The sequence below is a fragment of the Hyperolius riggenbachi genome, chromosome 12 (genome assembly GCF_040937935.1).
Source record: "Hyperolius riggenbachi isolate aHypRig1 chromosome 12, aHypRig1.pri, whole genome shotgun sequence".
Classification (NCBI taxonomy): domain Eukaryota; kingdom Metazoa; phylum Chordata; class Amphibia; order Anura; family Hyperoliidae; genus Hyperolius; species Hyperolius riggenbachi.
The window spans coordinates 168177456-168191139 of NC_090657.1; the positions used below are offsets into that span (position 1 = coordinate 168177456).

At 45.0% G+C, this 13684-nt stretch overlaps 1 protein-coding gene and 1 long non-coding RNA gene across 5 annotated transcripts in view; one reads left to right on the forward strand and one right to left on the reverse strand.

Moving 5' to 3' along the window:
* The window catches only part of LOC137541790 (uncharacterized), a 318006-nt gene that overhangs the window by 116879 nt on the left and 187443 nt on the right, over window positions 1–13684 (forward strand). The gene's annotated exons all lie outside the window — the stretch shown is intronic.
* LOC137541786 (cadherin-like protein 26) overlaps window positions 1–13684 on the reverse strand; it is a 136024-nt gene that overhangs the window by 84596 nt on the left and 37744 nt on the right. For all 3 annotated transcript variants that reach the window (XM_068263293.1, XM_068263291.1, XM_068263292.1), the window contains exon 2: window positions 3318–3386. In XM_068263293.1, coding sequence (XP_068119394.1) covers window positions 3318–3386 — 69 coding nt within the window. The remainder of the gene's footprint in view (window positions 1–3317; window positions 3387–13684) is intronic.

A 13684-nucleotide genomic window follows, 5' to 3' on the forward strand; every position in this document is an offset into this window, starting at 1 on the left:
ATTTTCAATTTTAAAATACTTAGGAGTCAAAATAACTAATGATCCAGCAAAGCTTTATGAATGGAACTTTACTCTGGTATTGAAATCCCTTCATCAGTTACTACACTCCTGGATGGCTAATAATATTTATTGGGCAGGGCAGGCGATGGCGGTAAAGATGACATGGTTCCCTAAGCTGGTCTACCACTTCTGGACCCTCCTGGTGCTGCTGTCTAAACATTATTTGATTGTTGACTTTTACTTTTGTTTGGCAGTAGAAGCATGGTAGAGTTTCATGCAGACTGCACAAAAACGATGGTGGTATGTTAGTCCCACATCTTTATAAATATTATGTGGCTGCACATGTCTCATTCTTGCCTATGAGTTACGCAAAAGCACATGCCCCTAAATGGGTGGCTCTGGAAAATACTTTTCTATTACCTCTATCATGGAAGAAGGTTTTTTTTAACCACTTAAGGACTGCAGTCATAAAACCCCTTAAAGGAGTAATTAGGGGAAAAAGTCTAAAATAAGTGGTACTTACCGGGGGCTTGCTCCAAGCTCCCAGGACGTCCCTCACCGCAGCTCTGCCCGCAGCCGTTTGCCGCGGGTCCGTCCCTGCGCAGTCCGCTCCGGTCCACGTGGCGGTGATTGACAGCGCCGTTCGCGCAGGCGCAGTACAGAGTGACCTGGAGGTCACTCTGATGTCATTGCCGGGGACCAGGACGAACCAGTGGCGAACGGCTGCGGGCAGAGCTGCGGCGAGGGACGTCCTGGGAGCTTGGAGCTGGAGGAAGCCCCTGGTAAGTACCACTTATTTTAGACTTTTTCCCCTGATGACTCCTTTAAAGAGTAACTGTTAGCCCCAAAAATCAAATTTAAATCTCTATTGCAATGTTTTAATTACTTTGTAAGGGAGCCAAAAAGGCAATGCAGAAGTTAAAAAGCAATCTAATTTTTTTACTGTGTAGCCTTTTCCCCCAGCTCCTAAGGAGGACGCAAAGCCGCATAACAGATACTGCAGAGCATGCCCATGTCTGCCCGACCCCCCCTTTCCCCCCCAGGACCAGGTGCCGATGTCTGCCCGACCCCCTCTCCCCCCCCAGGACCAGGTGCCGATGTCTGTCCGCTCCCCCCCCCCAAGAGCCGATGTCTGTCCGACCCCCCAGGACCAGGTGCCGATATCTTCTCACCCCAAACAGCTGACACGGAGAGAGAGCGGGAGCGGAGTACATCTACACACTTCCAGCGCCGCCACCGCAGAGCAGCCGCCGCCGTGCATCTCTCTCCTGCTCCTGATTCTCTCACATGTGACTCGGCGGCGGCTGCTCTGCGGTGGCGGCGCTGGAAGTGTGTAGATGTACTCCGCTCCCGCTCTCTCTCCGTGTCAGCTGTTTGGGGTGAGAAGATATCGGCACCTGGTCCTGGGGGGTCGGACAGACATCGGCTCTTGGGGGGGGAGCGTACAGACATCGGCACCTGGTCCTGGGGGGGAGAGGGGGTCGGGCAGACATCGGCACCTGGTCCTGGGGGGGAGAGGGGGGTCGGGCAGACATGGGCATGCTCTGCAGTATCTGTTATGCGGCTTTGCGTCCTCCTTAGGAGCTGGGGGAAAAGGCTACACAGTAAAAAAATTAGATTGCTTTTTAACTTCTGCATTGCCTTTTTGGCTCCCTTACAAAGTAATTAAAACATTGCAATAGAGATTTAAATTTGATTTTTGGGGCTAACAGTTACTCTTTAAGGACCAGACACTTTTTTTCCATTCAGACCACTGCAGCTTTAACGGTTTATTGCTCCGTCATACAACCTACTATCTAAATGAATTTTACCTCCTTTTCTTGTCACTAATACAGCTTTCTTTTGGCGCTATTTGATTGCTGCTGTGATTTTTATTATATTAATCAAAAAAGACATGACTTTTGTCAAAAAATGTTTTTTTTTTTAACTTTTTGTGCTGGCATTTTTCAAATAAAGTAAAATTTCCGTATACATTTTTGTCCAAATTTATTGTGCTACATGTCTTTGATAAAAAAAAAAAAAAAAAAAAGATTTATATGTATTGGTTTGGGTAAAAGTTATAGCGTTTACAAACTATGGTGCAAAAAGTGAATTTTCCCATTTTGAAGCATCTCTGACTTTTCTGAGCACCTGTCATGTTTTATGAGGTGCAGGAATTCCAGGATAGTATAAATACCCCCCAAATGACCCCATTTTGTTAAGAAGACATCCCAAAGTATTCACTAAGAGGCATGGTGAGTTCATAGAAGATTTTATTTTTTGTCACAAGTTAGCGGAAAATGACACTTTGTGCCAAAAAAAATATGAAATCTGCCACGGACTCACCATGCCCCTCTCTGAATACTTTGGGATGTCTACTTTCCAAAATGGGGTTATTTGTGGGGTGTGTTTACTATCCTGGCATTTTGGGTGGTGCTAAATTGTAAGCACCCCTGTAAAGCCTAAAGGTACTCATAGAACGTTGGGCCCCTTAGCGCACCTAGGCTGCAAAAAAGTGTCACATGTGGTATCGCCGTACTCAGGAGAAATAGTATAATGTGTTTTGTGGTGTATTTTTACACATACCCATGCTGGGTGGGAGAAATATCTCTGTAAATGAGATTTTTTTTATTTTGTTTTTACACACAATTGTCCATTTACAGAGACATTTCTCCCACCCAGCATGGGTATGTGTAAAAATACACCCCAAAACACATTATACTACTTCTCCTGAGTACGGCGATACCACATGTGTGACACTTTTTTGCAGCCTAGGTGCGCTAAGGGGCCCAAAGTTCAACAATGGTGGAATAATGGACTTCTTTTACCTCTTCACATTTGACTGGATGCCACACAGTAAAATGCACCAAGGATCTCTCAAAATGTTTTCTCCCACTATTGTTTCTATCATTTCTAAGACAGAGTTCTAGATAAACCACTACTTTCGGGCAAGACCACCATATATGAAAATATGGGTCCTTTCCAGCAATCATCAGAAGTATCCTGTGTATCTTGTCAGGAGTCCTATCCTATACCAACGAGTCAGCTATTCAAAATGTGTTTCCTGAATAGAGGATCCAAAAGATGAGGTGTGGGCTAAACTCAGGGCTGTAGTCCTCTGGGCCTCTGTAGCTAGTGCACTAATTCTCTCTCCCAGTCTGCCATATATTTAGGGATATCTAAATACATAGAATTTATCAGAATTTATTTATATAATACCAATATTCTATTAGCCTGAGCTGCCTTCCAACCACGCTGAAGCTACTAACGTGTGCATAGTTCAGTATCGGAGTGATCAGTGGTGGCCCTCAAATTCTGTCACTTCACGTGCTTTGTACCTTATGTCTGCTTGTGGCATTCGATGAAGCGCGACCCTGGTGACCTTCCAGAAATCCAGCCAGCAAGACCTGAAAGGAGAAGAGAAGATATTAAACTCATCCACTAAATGTAGGAGCGACTTACCGATGCCAGAATACACAGTGCCATCATAGGACATATTCTCCCATAGTTTCTACATTAGAGGTGTCCACACTTTTTCAGCTTGTGAGCTACTTTGAAAATTACAAATTGAAAATAATCTACCAGGTAAAGTCGACCTTCGGTGGCAGTCCATCAGTGATTACCACAGGCAGCCAGTCAGATGCCATTACCGTACACCCATCCTATGGATCTGAGTGAACCTAACTTGCCTAATCTCCATTCTCCCATCCAGTGACTGACTAAGCATTACCTTGTACTCATACTGTGCTGCGTGATCTGGATTGCATGTATTCATGTATTGTTTTATTGCTGTATGTCACCCCTAAATATTATCTGTAACCTTACCCAATGTCCAGCGCTGCGTAATATGTTGGGGCTTTATAAATACAGTAAATAAATGTCCGGCACAACTGTAATCAGCAGTAACACATACAGATGCAGATGCGTGATTTGGTGTTTTGATTTTGGATACGTCCATAATAAAGGATTCATTTTAGGACATGTGCGGACCCCCTTCCTTTTTTTAACACATACATATGGTTCCTTGTAACATCACAACCCTCTACACTACTGTGCACAACTTCAGAGCAGCAAATCGCACTAAGCTGACCCAAGTCAAAGTACGAGGGTACAATGCGTACGTCACCCAGGCTGCTGGTGTGAGATCTGCCCAGAAGACCCTTACGATCCACCGGTAAATCCAGATCTACACCTTGGGCTCCCCTGATCTGCACATTTATGTAAAGGTGATTAGTTTCATTGACATAGCACAGCGGTGGCGAACCTATGGCACGCGTGCCGGGCCCGGCACGCGTAGCCTAATATGCTGGCACGCCACCGCTGCTTATGAACTGGCCGCAGCGTCTACTAGACGCCGCCGCCGCGCCAGTTCATAGCCTGCAGCCCCGCAGTCTCCCGGGAGGCAGACCAGGGCTACGGCAAGATGGCTGCCGTCCCGAAGCCCTGTACTGGAGACTATTTGTGTCTCCAGTACAGGGCTTCGGCGGCAGCCATCTTCCCATAGCCCTGCACTCTGCCTGTCAGCGGCAGCGCGGGAGACTCAGCTGCAGAAGATCCGGGGAAGATGCACGCCAGAGCCCAGCCGAGAGGGAAGACTTTTGTCAGGTGAGTACATTACTTTTTTTTGCAGGTGAAATGCGGCCCACTGTGTTGTTTTCTGCTAAAATGTTTCCCACATTGTGTTTATTTACTATGAAATGCTGCCCACTGCGTATGTTTTCTGGTGAATTGTGGCCCACTGCGTATGTTTTCTGGTGAATTGTGGCCCACTGCGTTTATTTTCTGGTGAATTGTGGCCCACTGCGTTTATTTACAGTGAAATGCTGCCCACTGCGTATGTTTTCTGGTGAATTGTGGCCCACTGCGTATGTTTTCTGGTGAATTGTGGCCCACTGTGTATGTTTTCTGGTGAATTGTGACCTACTGCGTTTATTTACAGTGAAATGCTGCCCACTGCGTTTGTTTTCTCGTGAAATGTGGCCCACTGCGTATGTTTTCTGGTGAAATGCTGCCCGCTGCGTTTGTTTTCTGGTGAAATGTGGCCCACTGCGTTTGTTTTCTGGTGAAATGCGGCCTGCTGCGTTTGTTTTCTGGTGAAATGCTGCCCGCTGCGTTTGTTTTCTGGTGAAATGCTGCCCGCTGCGTTTGTTTTCTGGTGAAATGCTGCCCGCTGCGTTGTTTTCTGGTGAAATGCTGCCCGCTGCGTTTGTTTTCTGGTGAAATGCTGCCCGCTGCGTTTGTTTTCTGGTGAAATGCTGCCCGCTGCGTTTGTTTTCTGGTGAAATGTGGCCCACTGTGTTTATTTTCTCTTGAAATGTGACCCACTGCATTTATTTTCTGGTGAAATGTGGCCCACTGCGTCTATTTTCTGGTGAAATGTGGCCCACTGCATTTGTTTTCTGGTGAAATGTGGCCCACATTGCATGATTTTCTGCTGAAATGTTGCACACATTGCATTTATTTTCTGGTGTCTGGGGTAACTGTTGCTGCATTTATTATTAAGGGCTCATTCACACTACAGAACGTATGCATGCGCTGCCAACGCACAGTGATCGCACGGAATGCACATTGTGGTGCGCTAAAGCGTGGACGTCGGCAGCTGTACCCATCGGGGAAACGTATGCGTTGTGCGTTAAAATGTTCCCAGATGCGTTACAACGTAACGCATGGGAACGCACACCTGTAGTGTGAATGGTAACATGGAAGTCTATTGACTATCATGTTACCATATGAATCTTACATTATGTGCGTTGCGTCAAAACTGACAGCGCAGCACATAGTGTGAATGAGCCCTTAATGGTCATAGTTGGCTATATTTGCTGCTTTGGGGTTACGGCGGGTATACTAATAAATAGCATCACACAGTTTCTGCACACCCATGATGCGAATCCTCGTTTCACCACATCATGGCGGAAACACTTCTTTCTTATGCCTCGCTGATACATCATTATGTTAGCTCCACCCATACAATATGGCCACGCCCATTTTTCGGTGCGGCGCGCAACCCCCCCCCCCCCCCCCCCCCCCCATTGGCACTCGGAGATAGATAAGTCGATGTTAGGTCGCAGTTTGGGCACTCGGCCTCTGAAAGGTTAGCTATCACTGACATAGCAGAACCACCAGCAGATTTTGAATGGTGGATCTTGGAATTGTCCACAGTTTTCAGTGCTGACTGAACAGACCAGAATATCAACATTTAAAATAACAACATTTGACTTTAAAGAGGAACTCCAGTGAAAATAATGTAATAAAAAAAGTGCTTCATTTTTACAATAATTATGTATAAATGATTTAGTCAGTGTTTGCCCATTGTAAAATCTTTTAAATCCCTGATTTACATTCTGACATTTATTACATGGTGACATTTTTACTGTTGGCAAGTGATGTAGCTTCTGCATGCTTTTTTGGCAGTTGGAAACAGCTGTAAACAGCTATTTCCCACAATGCAACAAGGTTTACAGACCGGAAACTGCCAGGAGTACCACGGTCCTCAGTTTCTTGTGGGAGGGTTTTCACCACAATATCAGTGATACAGCGCCCTCTGATGGTCTGTTTGTGAAAAGGAATAGATTTCTCATGTAAAAGGGGGTATCAGCTACTGATTGGGATAAAGTTAAATTCTTGGTCAGAGTTTCTCTTTAAAGGGACACTATCGATTGACATGTTTTTTTTTTCAATTGAGATAGGAAATGTTTGAGAAGTGCTGCTGCTAAGTGTTGTTGTATACATCTGAATCCTTATCTTTCTGTTTACTGTTATCTAGTCCCTTTCACACTTTTTTGAGGGCAGTCTGCTGAAATTCTGATGGCTGACAGGAGGGGAAATTCCCTCACAGTGCATCATTAACTCTGTGTGCAGAGTGCTCAGTCAGAACCAAGCAGAGCTTTCTCTCACAGACAGCAGAAGAAATGTATCTTATGTGCCACATAAACATCTGCAATTGTGTGTGTGAAACCTGATACAGTGGGTTGCAAAAGTATTCGGCCCCCTTGAAGTTTTCCACATTTTGTCATATTACTGCCACAAACATGACTCAATTTTATTGGAATTCCACATGAAAGACCAACACAAAGTGGTGTACACATGAGAAGTGGAACGAAAATCATACATGATTCCAAACATTTTTTACAAATAAATAACTGCAAAGTGGTGTGTGCATAATTATTTGGCCCCCTTTGATCTGAGTGCAGTCAGTTGCCTATAGACATTGCCTGATGAGTGCTAATGACTAAATAGAGTGCACCTGTGTGTAATCTAATGTCAGTACAAATACAGCTGCTCTGTAAGGGCCTCAGAGGTTGTCTAAGAGAATATTGGGAGCAACAACACCGTGAAGTCCAAAGAACACACAAGACAGGTCCAAGACAGGTCAGGGATCAAGTTATTGAGAAATTTAAAGCAGGCTTAGGCTACAAAAAGATTTCCAAAGCCTTGAACATCCTAAGGAGCTCTGTTCAAGCGATCATTCAAAAATGGAAGGAGTATGGCACAACTGTAAACCTACCAAGACAAGGCCATCCACCTAAACTCACAGGCCGAACAAGGGGAGCGCTGATCAGAAATGCAGTCAAGAGGCCCATGGTGACCCTGAACGAGCTGCAGAGATCTACAGCTCAGGTGGGAGACTCTGTCCTTAGGACAACTATTAGTCATGCACTGTACAAAGTTGGCCTTTATGGAAGAGTGGCAAGAAGAAAGGCATTGTTAACAGAAAGCACAAGAAGTCCCGTTTGCAGTTTGCCACAAGCCATGTGGGGGACACAGCAACCATGTGGAAGAAGGTGCTCTGGTCAGATGAGACCAAAATGGAATTTTTGGGCCAAAATGCAAAACGCTATGTGTGGCAGAAAACTAACACTGCACATCACTCTGAACACACCATCCCCACTGTCAAATATGGTGGTGGCAACATCATGCTCGGGGGGTGCATCTCTTCAGCAGGGACAGGGAAGCTGGTCAGAGTTGATGGGAAGATGGATGGAGCCAAATACAGGGCAAACTTGGAAGAAAACCTCTTGGAGACTGCAAAAGACTTGAGACTGGGGCGGAGGTTCACCTTCCAGCAGGACAATGACCCTAAACATAAAGCCAGGGCAACAATGGAATGGTTTAAAACAAAACATATCTATGTGTTAGAATGGCCCAGTCAAAGTCCAGATCTAAATCCAATCGAGAATCTGTGGCAAGATCTGAAAACTGCTGTTCACAAACGCTGTCCATCTAATCTGACTGAGCTGGAGCTGTTTTGCAAAGAAGAATAGGCAAGGATTTCAGTCTCTAGATGTGCAAAGCTGCTAGAGACATACCCTAAAAGACTGGCAGCTGTAATTGTAGCAAAAGGTGGTTCTACAAAGTATTGACTCATGGGGCTGAATAATTACGCACACCCCACTTTGCAGTTATTTATTTGTAAAAAATGTTTGGAATCATGTATGATTTTTGTTCCACTTCTCATGCGTACACCACTTTGTGTTGGTCTTTCATGTGGAGTTCCAATAAAATTGATTCCTGTTTGTGGCAGTAATATGACAAAATGTGGAAAACTTCAAGGGGGCCGAATACTTTTGCAACCCACTGTATATGAAAACAAAAGCCTGTCAGGTAATCTGCTTCAATATTACACTGTTCTTAGCATGTCAGGTTGCAGAGAGTCTTACAGATTCATACCTCTGCAAATGAGACATTCCAAACGTACTGTAGCTAATATCTACACACAATGAATAAAAGCTTTTGCCTCTGATATTGAAGAGTAGGAAAATGTTTACACAGCTACTTAGACATTATTTGTACATTGTCATTTTAGAACACTTGGTTTGATAGAATTCCTTATTAACCGTTTATAAACGTCCAGTGTATTTGTGGAGAGTGCACCATCATTTTGTTACTAAATGAGGCACATATGGTATCATTTTGAACCGAGACAAGTTGTAGAATACTTTTTGCTGTGTCTTAAAGCTTGGACACACATCACCTAAAAAATAGGTACGGACAAACTCAATCCAACATAAAAAAGTCATTTTCTAAATTATGACCAAATTTGGGAAAGTTTTAGCAGAACTACAAGAGACATATGTAGTAACATTTTAACCGTGATAAGTAGTAGAATAGAGTTGAGAACGTTTTAGGGTTATGGCCAATGTCTTGTGCATTCTTTTTAGTCGCAAACTGAATCAAAGGCAATCGCATGGTGGAAATTGAAACGCAATTGCGATCGCGTTTCAATTTCCACCATGAGATTGCGATTGATACTCAGTATAGTACAGCTCAATCGCATACAAAACGCTGCAGAATGACGATTGCGCTTTGCCCAAAATCGCATCGCAATCGGATCGCACTAATGGAAATTGCTGCTGCAGTTTCCATTAGTTTAATGTACCTTGCGATTTGCGATCATAATCAAATCGCAAATCGCAAGCTAGTGGAAAAAGGCCCTCAACCAGATTTCCCAAGGACTGGATATAGTTCAGGAGTGGACCTACAGCAGCTACTTCCTATACATGCATGACATCAGCAGGATGTAGATATCTCCACATGATCCACCTGTCATGAATTCAAGGTACATACACACATGCAAAAATGACTGTTTCAGCCTACGATTGTTGTGTACAGCATCTGCCGATCAATCATGCTCACTGAGGGGTTTTTCCCCTTTTGGACCAGATACATTTTCACCTGTCATCGCTCCTCCCTTTCATTTGCCAATCATTTTATAATTACTTATCACAACTAAATGATCTATATGTTATTTTTTTCACCACCAATGAGGCTTTCTTTGAGTGATACATTTTGCTAAGAATTATTTTATTCTAAATGCATTTTAATGGGAATTATAAGGAAAAAAAATGGGAAAAAATCATTATTTCTCAATTTTCGGCCATTATAGTTTTAAAATAATACATGCTAACATAATTAAAACTCACATTTTATTTGCCCATTTTTCCCGGTTTTACACTGTTTAAATGGTGTCCCTATCACAATGTATAGCACCAATATTTTATTTGGAAATAAAGGTGCATTTTTTCAGTTTTGCATCCATCACTATTTACAAGCCCATATTTTTTAAAAAATAACAGTAATATAATCTTGACATACATATTAAGAAAGTTCAGTCCCTAAGGTAACTATGTATTTTCTTTTTTTTAATGCAAAATTTCTATGTTGGTAGAGGATGGGAGGTAAGGAGTTAATTTTAATAATATGTGTAGGGTTTTTATTGAAAAAAATATACTGTATGTAGGTGTAATTTTACTATTTGGCCACAAAATGTCCTTGCGCATTATTTCCTATTAGCGTACTAAACAGGAAGTAATGCGTGGACGTGTTACTTCCTACATCACAGTGACGCAGGCATCTTATTGATGCCGGTGGTCCTTGAGACCGGAATTTAGATCAATGAATGGGAACCACTGATCTTTGAACTAACGGGTGTTGGTGAGTATGTGCGCGAGAGCGCGTACACGTGCAGGAGCGACGAGATATGTATGTCTACGTTCCTGGAGCTAAGCTGAAGTCTCTGCGGGCATAGATATACGGTACTTAAAACATTAACTGGTTAAGGATCCATTCTGTCAGATCTTAACAACCCCTGATGGCTGAGCATGACCTGTTGCAATGCAGTTTTCAATCCCCTCCTCCTGACTCATTGAAGCCACTCTGTCTTTAACCCGATGGTTGTCCCTCCGCCCCCCTCCATAGCAACAGAACACATAGCTAAGGATGTGTCTGTACAGCAGCTTTCCCCAAATTGTCACCCTAGGGATCGATTCCTGATCCCCAATGGGCAACAGTTATGGTATGTGTATTTGTAGCTTTGTAGTAATAACTGAAATGTAATTTGGACTAAAAAAGTGGTGGCCAGAAACAGGGGCACAACTACAAATCATGGGCACCCCCAGCACAAGTTTGATTGGACCCCTTAATATGCATAGCCCTTCTGTTGCCTCTTCTGGGTGACCCTCACAGTCTGGGGATCCATCGTACAAGGGTCATAAAATAAGTGTGGCCAGCTGACTGATTACTGCAGGAGGATGATATTCTGTATAACAGATGAGGCTTTGCCAACAACGTCGCTGCACATTGAATCACACAAAGTCCTAACACGCCTCAGTAACATATCTGCTTGTAAACATTGCGGTGCGCTGTAAATACAGGCGGCTGACAATGTTACTTTCTGCAGACGTGTCTTCTAACAAACGACACTGCTGCAAATGTGCTGTTTATCTAACAGCACAAAACCCCCCTGGAATCAACACGTTATAGTGAGAATTGGCAGCGCTAATGCTCAGATTGTGCCTCCACTTTCCCAAAGAGAGAAACCATCCCTATCACATCTATACAGTATCTAAACTGTATTATGCAGAAATACTCATGATTACTCTCTGACAACGCCCACCCACATTGTCGGGGCCTGGCGCAGCTGGGGGCGGGCCGAGGTGGCACCCATGCGGTGGCCAAAGCTTTCGAAAATGTAGTATACCCGAGGCAACATGTGACTTGATAAGATAAATAGGTGTATATAGAGTACAAAACATCTTAATAACCAGGCTGTTTTACTTGTTTTATTTTGCTGCCTGAAAGAGTTAATTTACGGGCATGGAAGTGACAGCTTCTGTCTTGCTGGTACCTTGTCCACAATATAGTAAACATCACTGATAAGCTAATTACAGCCATAAAAGTTTTCCTGGCAGAATACAACTTTTGAGAGCAGTGAGAGATACTGTATAATAAGGTCAAAAGTTAATGCATTTTCACTCAGGAACACTTAATAGGCTGCCACTGAGCAGAGACAACAAAACATTTACTTTGAAAGTGTTTAAATATAAAATAAAACCATGCGATATCTAAAAAAGTCATTTTTGGTGTAGGATAACATTTGTTTATCTCATCCGTTTATTTTCACCTCGGGTTCGCTTTTCTACGACTCCTCTGTGCAAAGTATCAAGACTGAGTGACTTCCCGTTTGCACCCGTCGTGTGACGTTGCTCAAACCCGCCGGCAGGAAGATGGATGGGGGAACGCTCGTAGTTGAGGGACGTCGCTGGATCCATCTCCCTGCATCGCTACAGTGCGTATTCAGCCATGGAGCCATGCAGTAAAATGGCATTGTCGGAAACAGTCAACAAAGCGGAATGGATTACCATACAGTGGATAATGCAGCAGCAAGAGTGAGACTCTCTTGCTTAAGTTTTTGAGGACCGCGGGAGACAGAACGTAAAATTGAACTTTTACAGTTTCCTATGTGCTTCGGATGGTGGAGTGCCCCTTTAAAGGGTGAAATAATTCACATTTGCGTTGTAAAAATAATTGCTGTGTTCATTTAAATGCACACTGTTGTCTATCGTGACCTTGGATAGATCTGTGGATAAGCCCCAGGCTGTGTTGTGGGCCCGGCATAACATGAACAAACACAACTCTGCAAAATGCCTGGGGTAATCAGTGAGCTCAGCGTGTCAAAGCAAGGCAACACCGCTCACAGTGTCCAGTGTCCATCTGCAGGAGCTTATTTCATGCCCGTGTGAGGTGCTAGGGGCTCATCTCATGCCCGTGTGAGGTGCTAGGGGCACATCTCCTGCCCGTGTGAGGAGCTAGGGGCTCATCTCATGCCATGTGAGGTGAGGTGGCACATCTCATGCCCGTTTGAGGTGCTAGGGGCTGTCTTATGCCCGTTTAAAGTTCTAGGAGCTCATCTCATGCCTGTGTGAGGAGCTAGGGACACATCTCATGCCATGAGGTGCTAGGGACTCATCTCCTGCCCGTGAGTGGTTGCTAGAGGCTCATCTCCTGCCCGTGTGAGGAGCTAGGGGCTCATCTCCTGCCCGTGTGAGGTTCTAGAGGCTCATCTCATGCCCATGTGTGGTTGCTAGAGGCTCATCTCCTGCCCGTGTGAGGTGCTCGGGGCTCATCTCCTGCCCATGTGAGGTGCTAGGGACTCATCTCCTGCCCCTGCGTGGTTGCTAGAGGCTCATCTCCTGTCCGTGTGAGGTTCAAGAGGCTCATCTCATGCCCGTGTGAGGTGCTAGGGGCACATCTCCTGCCCGTGTGAGGAGCTAGGGGCTCATCTCATGCCATGTGAGGTGAGGTGGCACATCTCATGCCCGTGTGAGGTGCTAGGGGCTGTCTCATGCCCGTTTGAGGTTCTAGGAGCTCATCTCATGCCCGTGTGAGGAGCTAGGGACACATCTCATGCCATGAGGTGCTAGGGACTCATCTCCTGCCCGTGCATGGTTGCTAGAGGCTCATCTCCTGCCCGTGTGAGGAGCTAGGGGCTCATCTCCTGCCCGTGTGAGGATCTAGAGGCTCATCTCATGCCCGTGTGTGGTTGCTAGAGGCTCATCTCCTGCCCGTGTGAGGAGCTAGGGGCTCATCTCCTGCCCGTGTGAGGTTCTAGAGGCTCATCTCATGCCCGTGTGTGGTTGCTAGAGGCTCATCTCCTGCCCGTGTGAGGTGCTAGGGGCTCATCTCCTGCCCATGTGAGGTGCTAGGGACTCATCTCCTGCCCCTGCGTGGTTGCTAGAGGCTCATCTCCTGTCCGTGTGAGGTTCAAGAGGCTCATCTCCTGCCCGTGTGTTGTTGCTAGAGGCTCATCTCATGCCCGTGTGAGGTGCTAGGGGCTCATCTCCTGCCCGTGTGAGGTTACTAGAGGCTCATCTCCTGCCCGTGTGAGGTGCTAGAGGCTCATCTCCTGCCCGTGTGAGGTTGCTAGAGG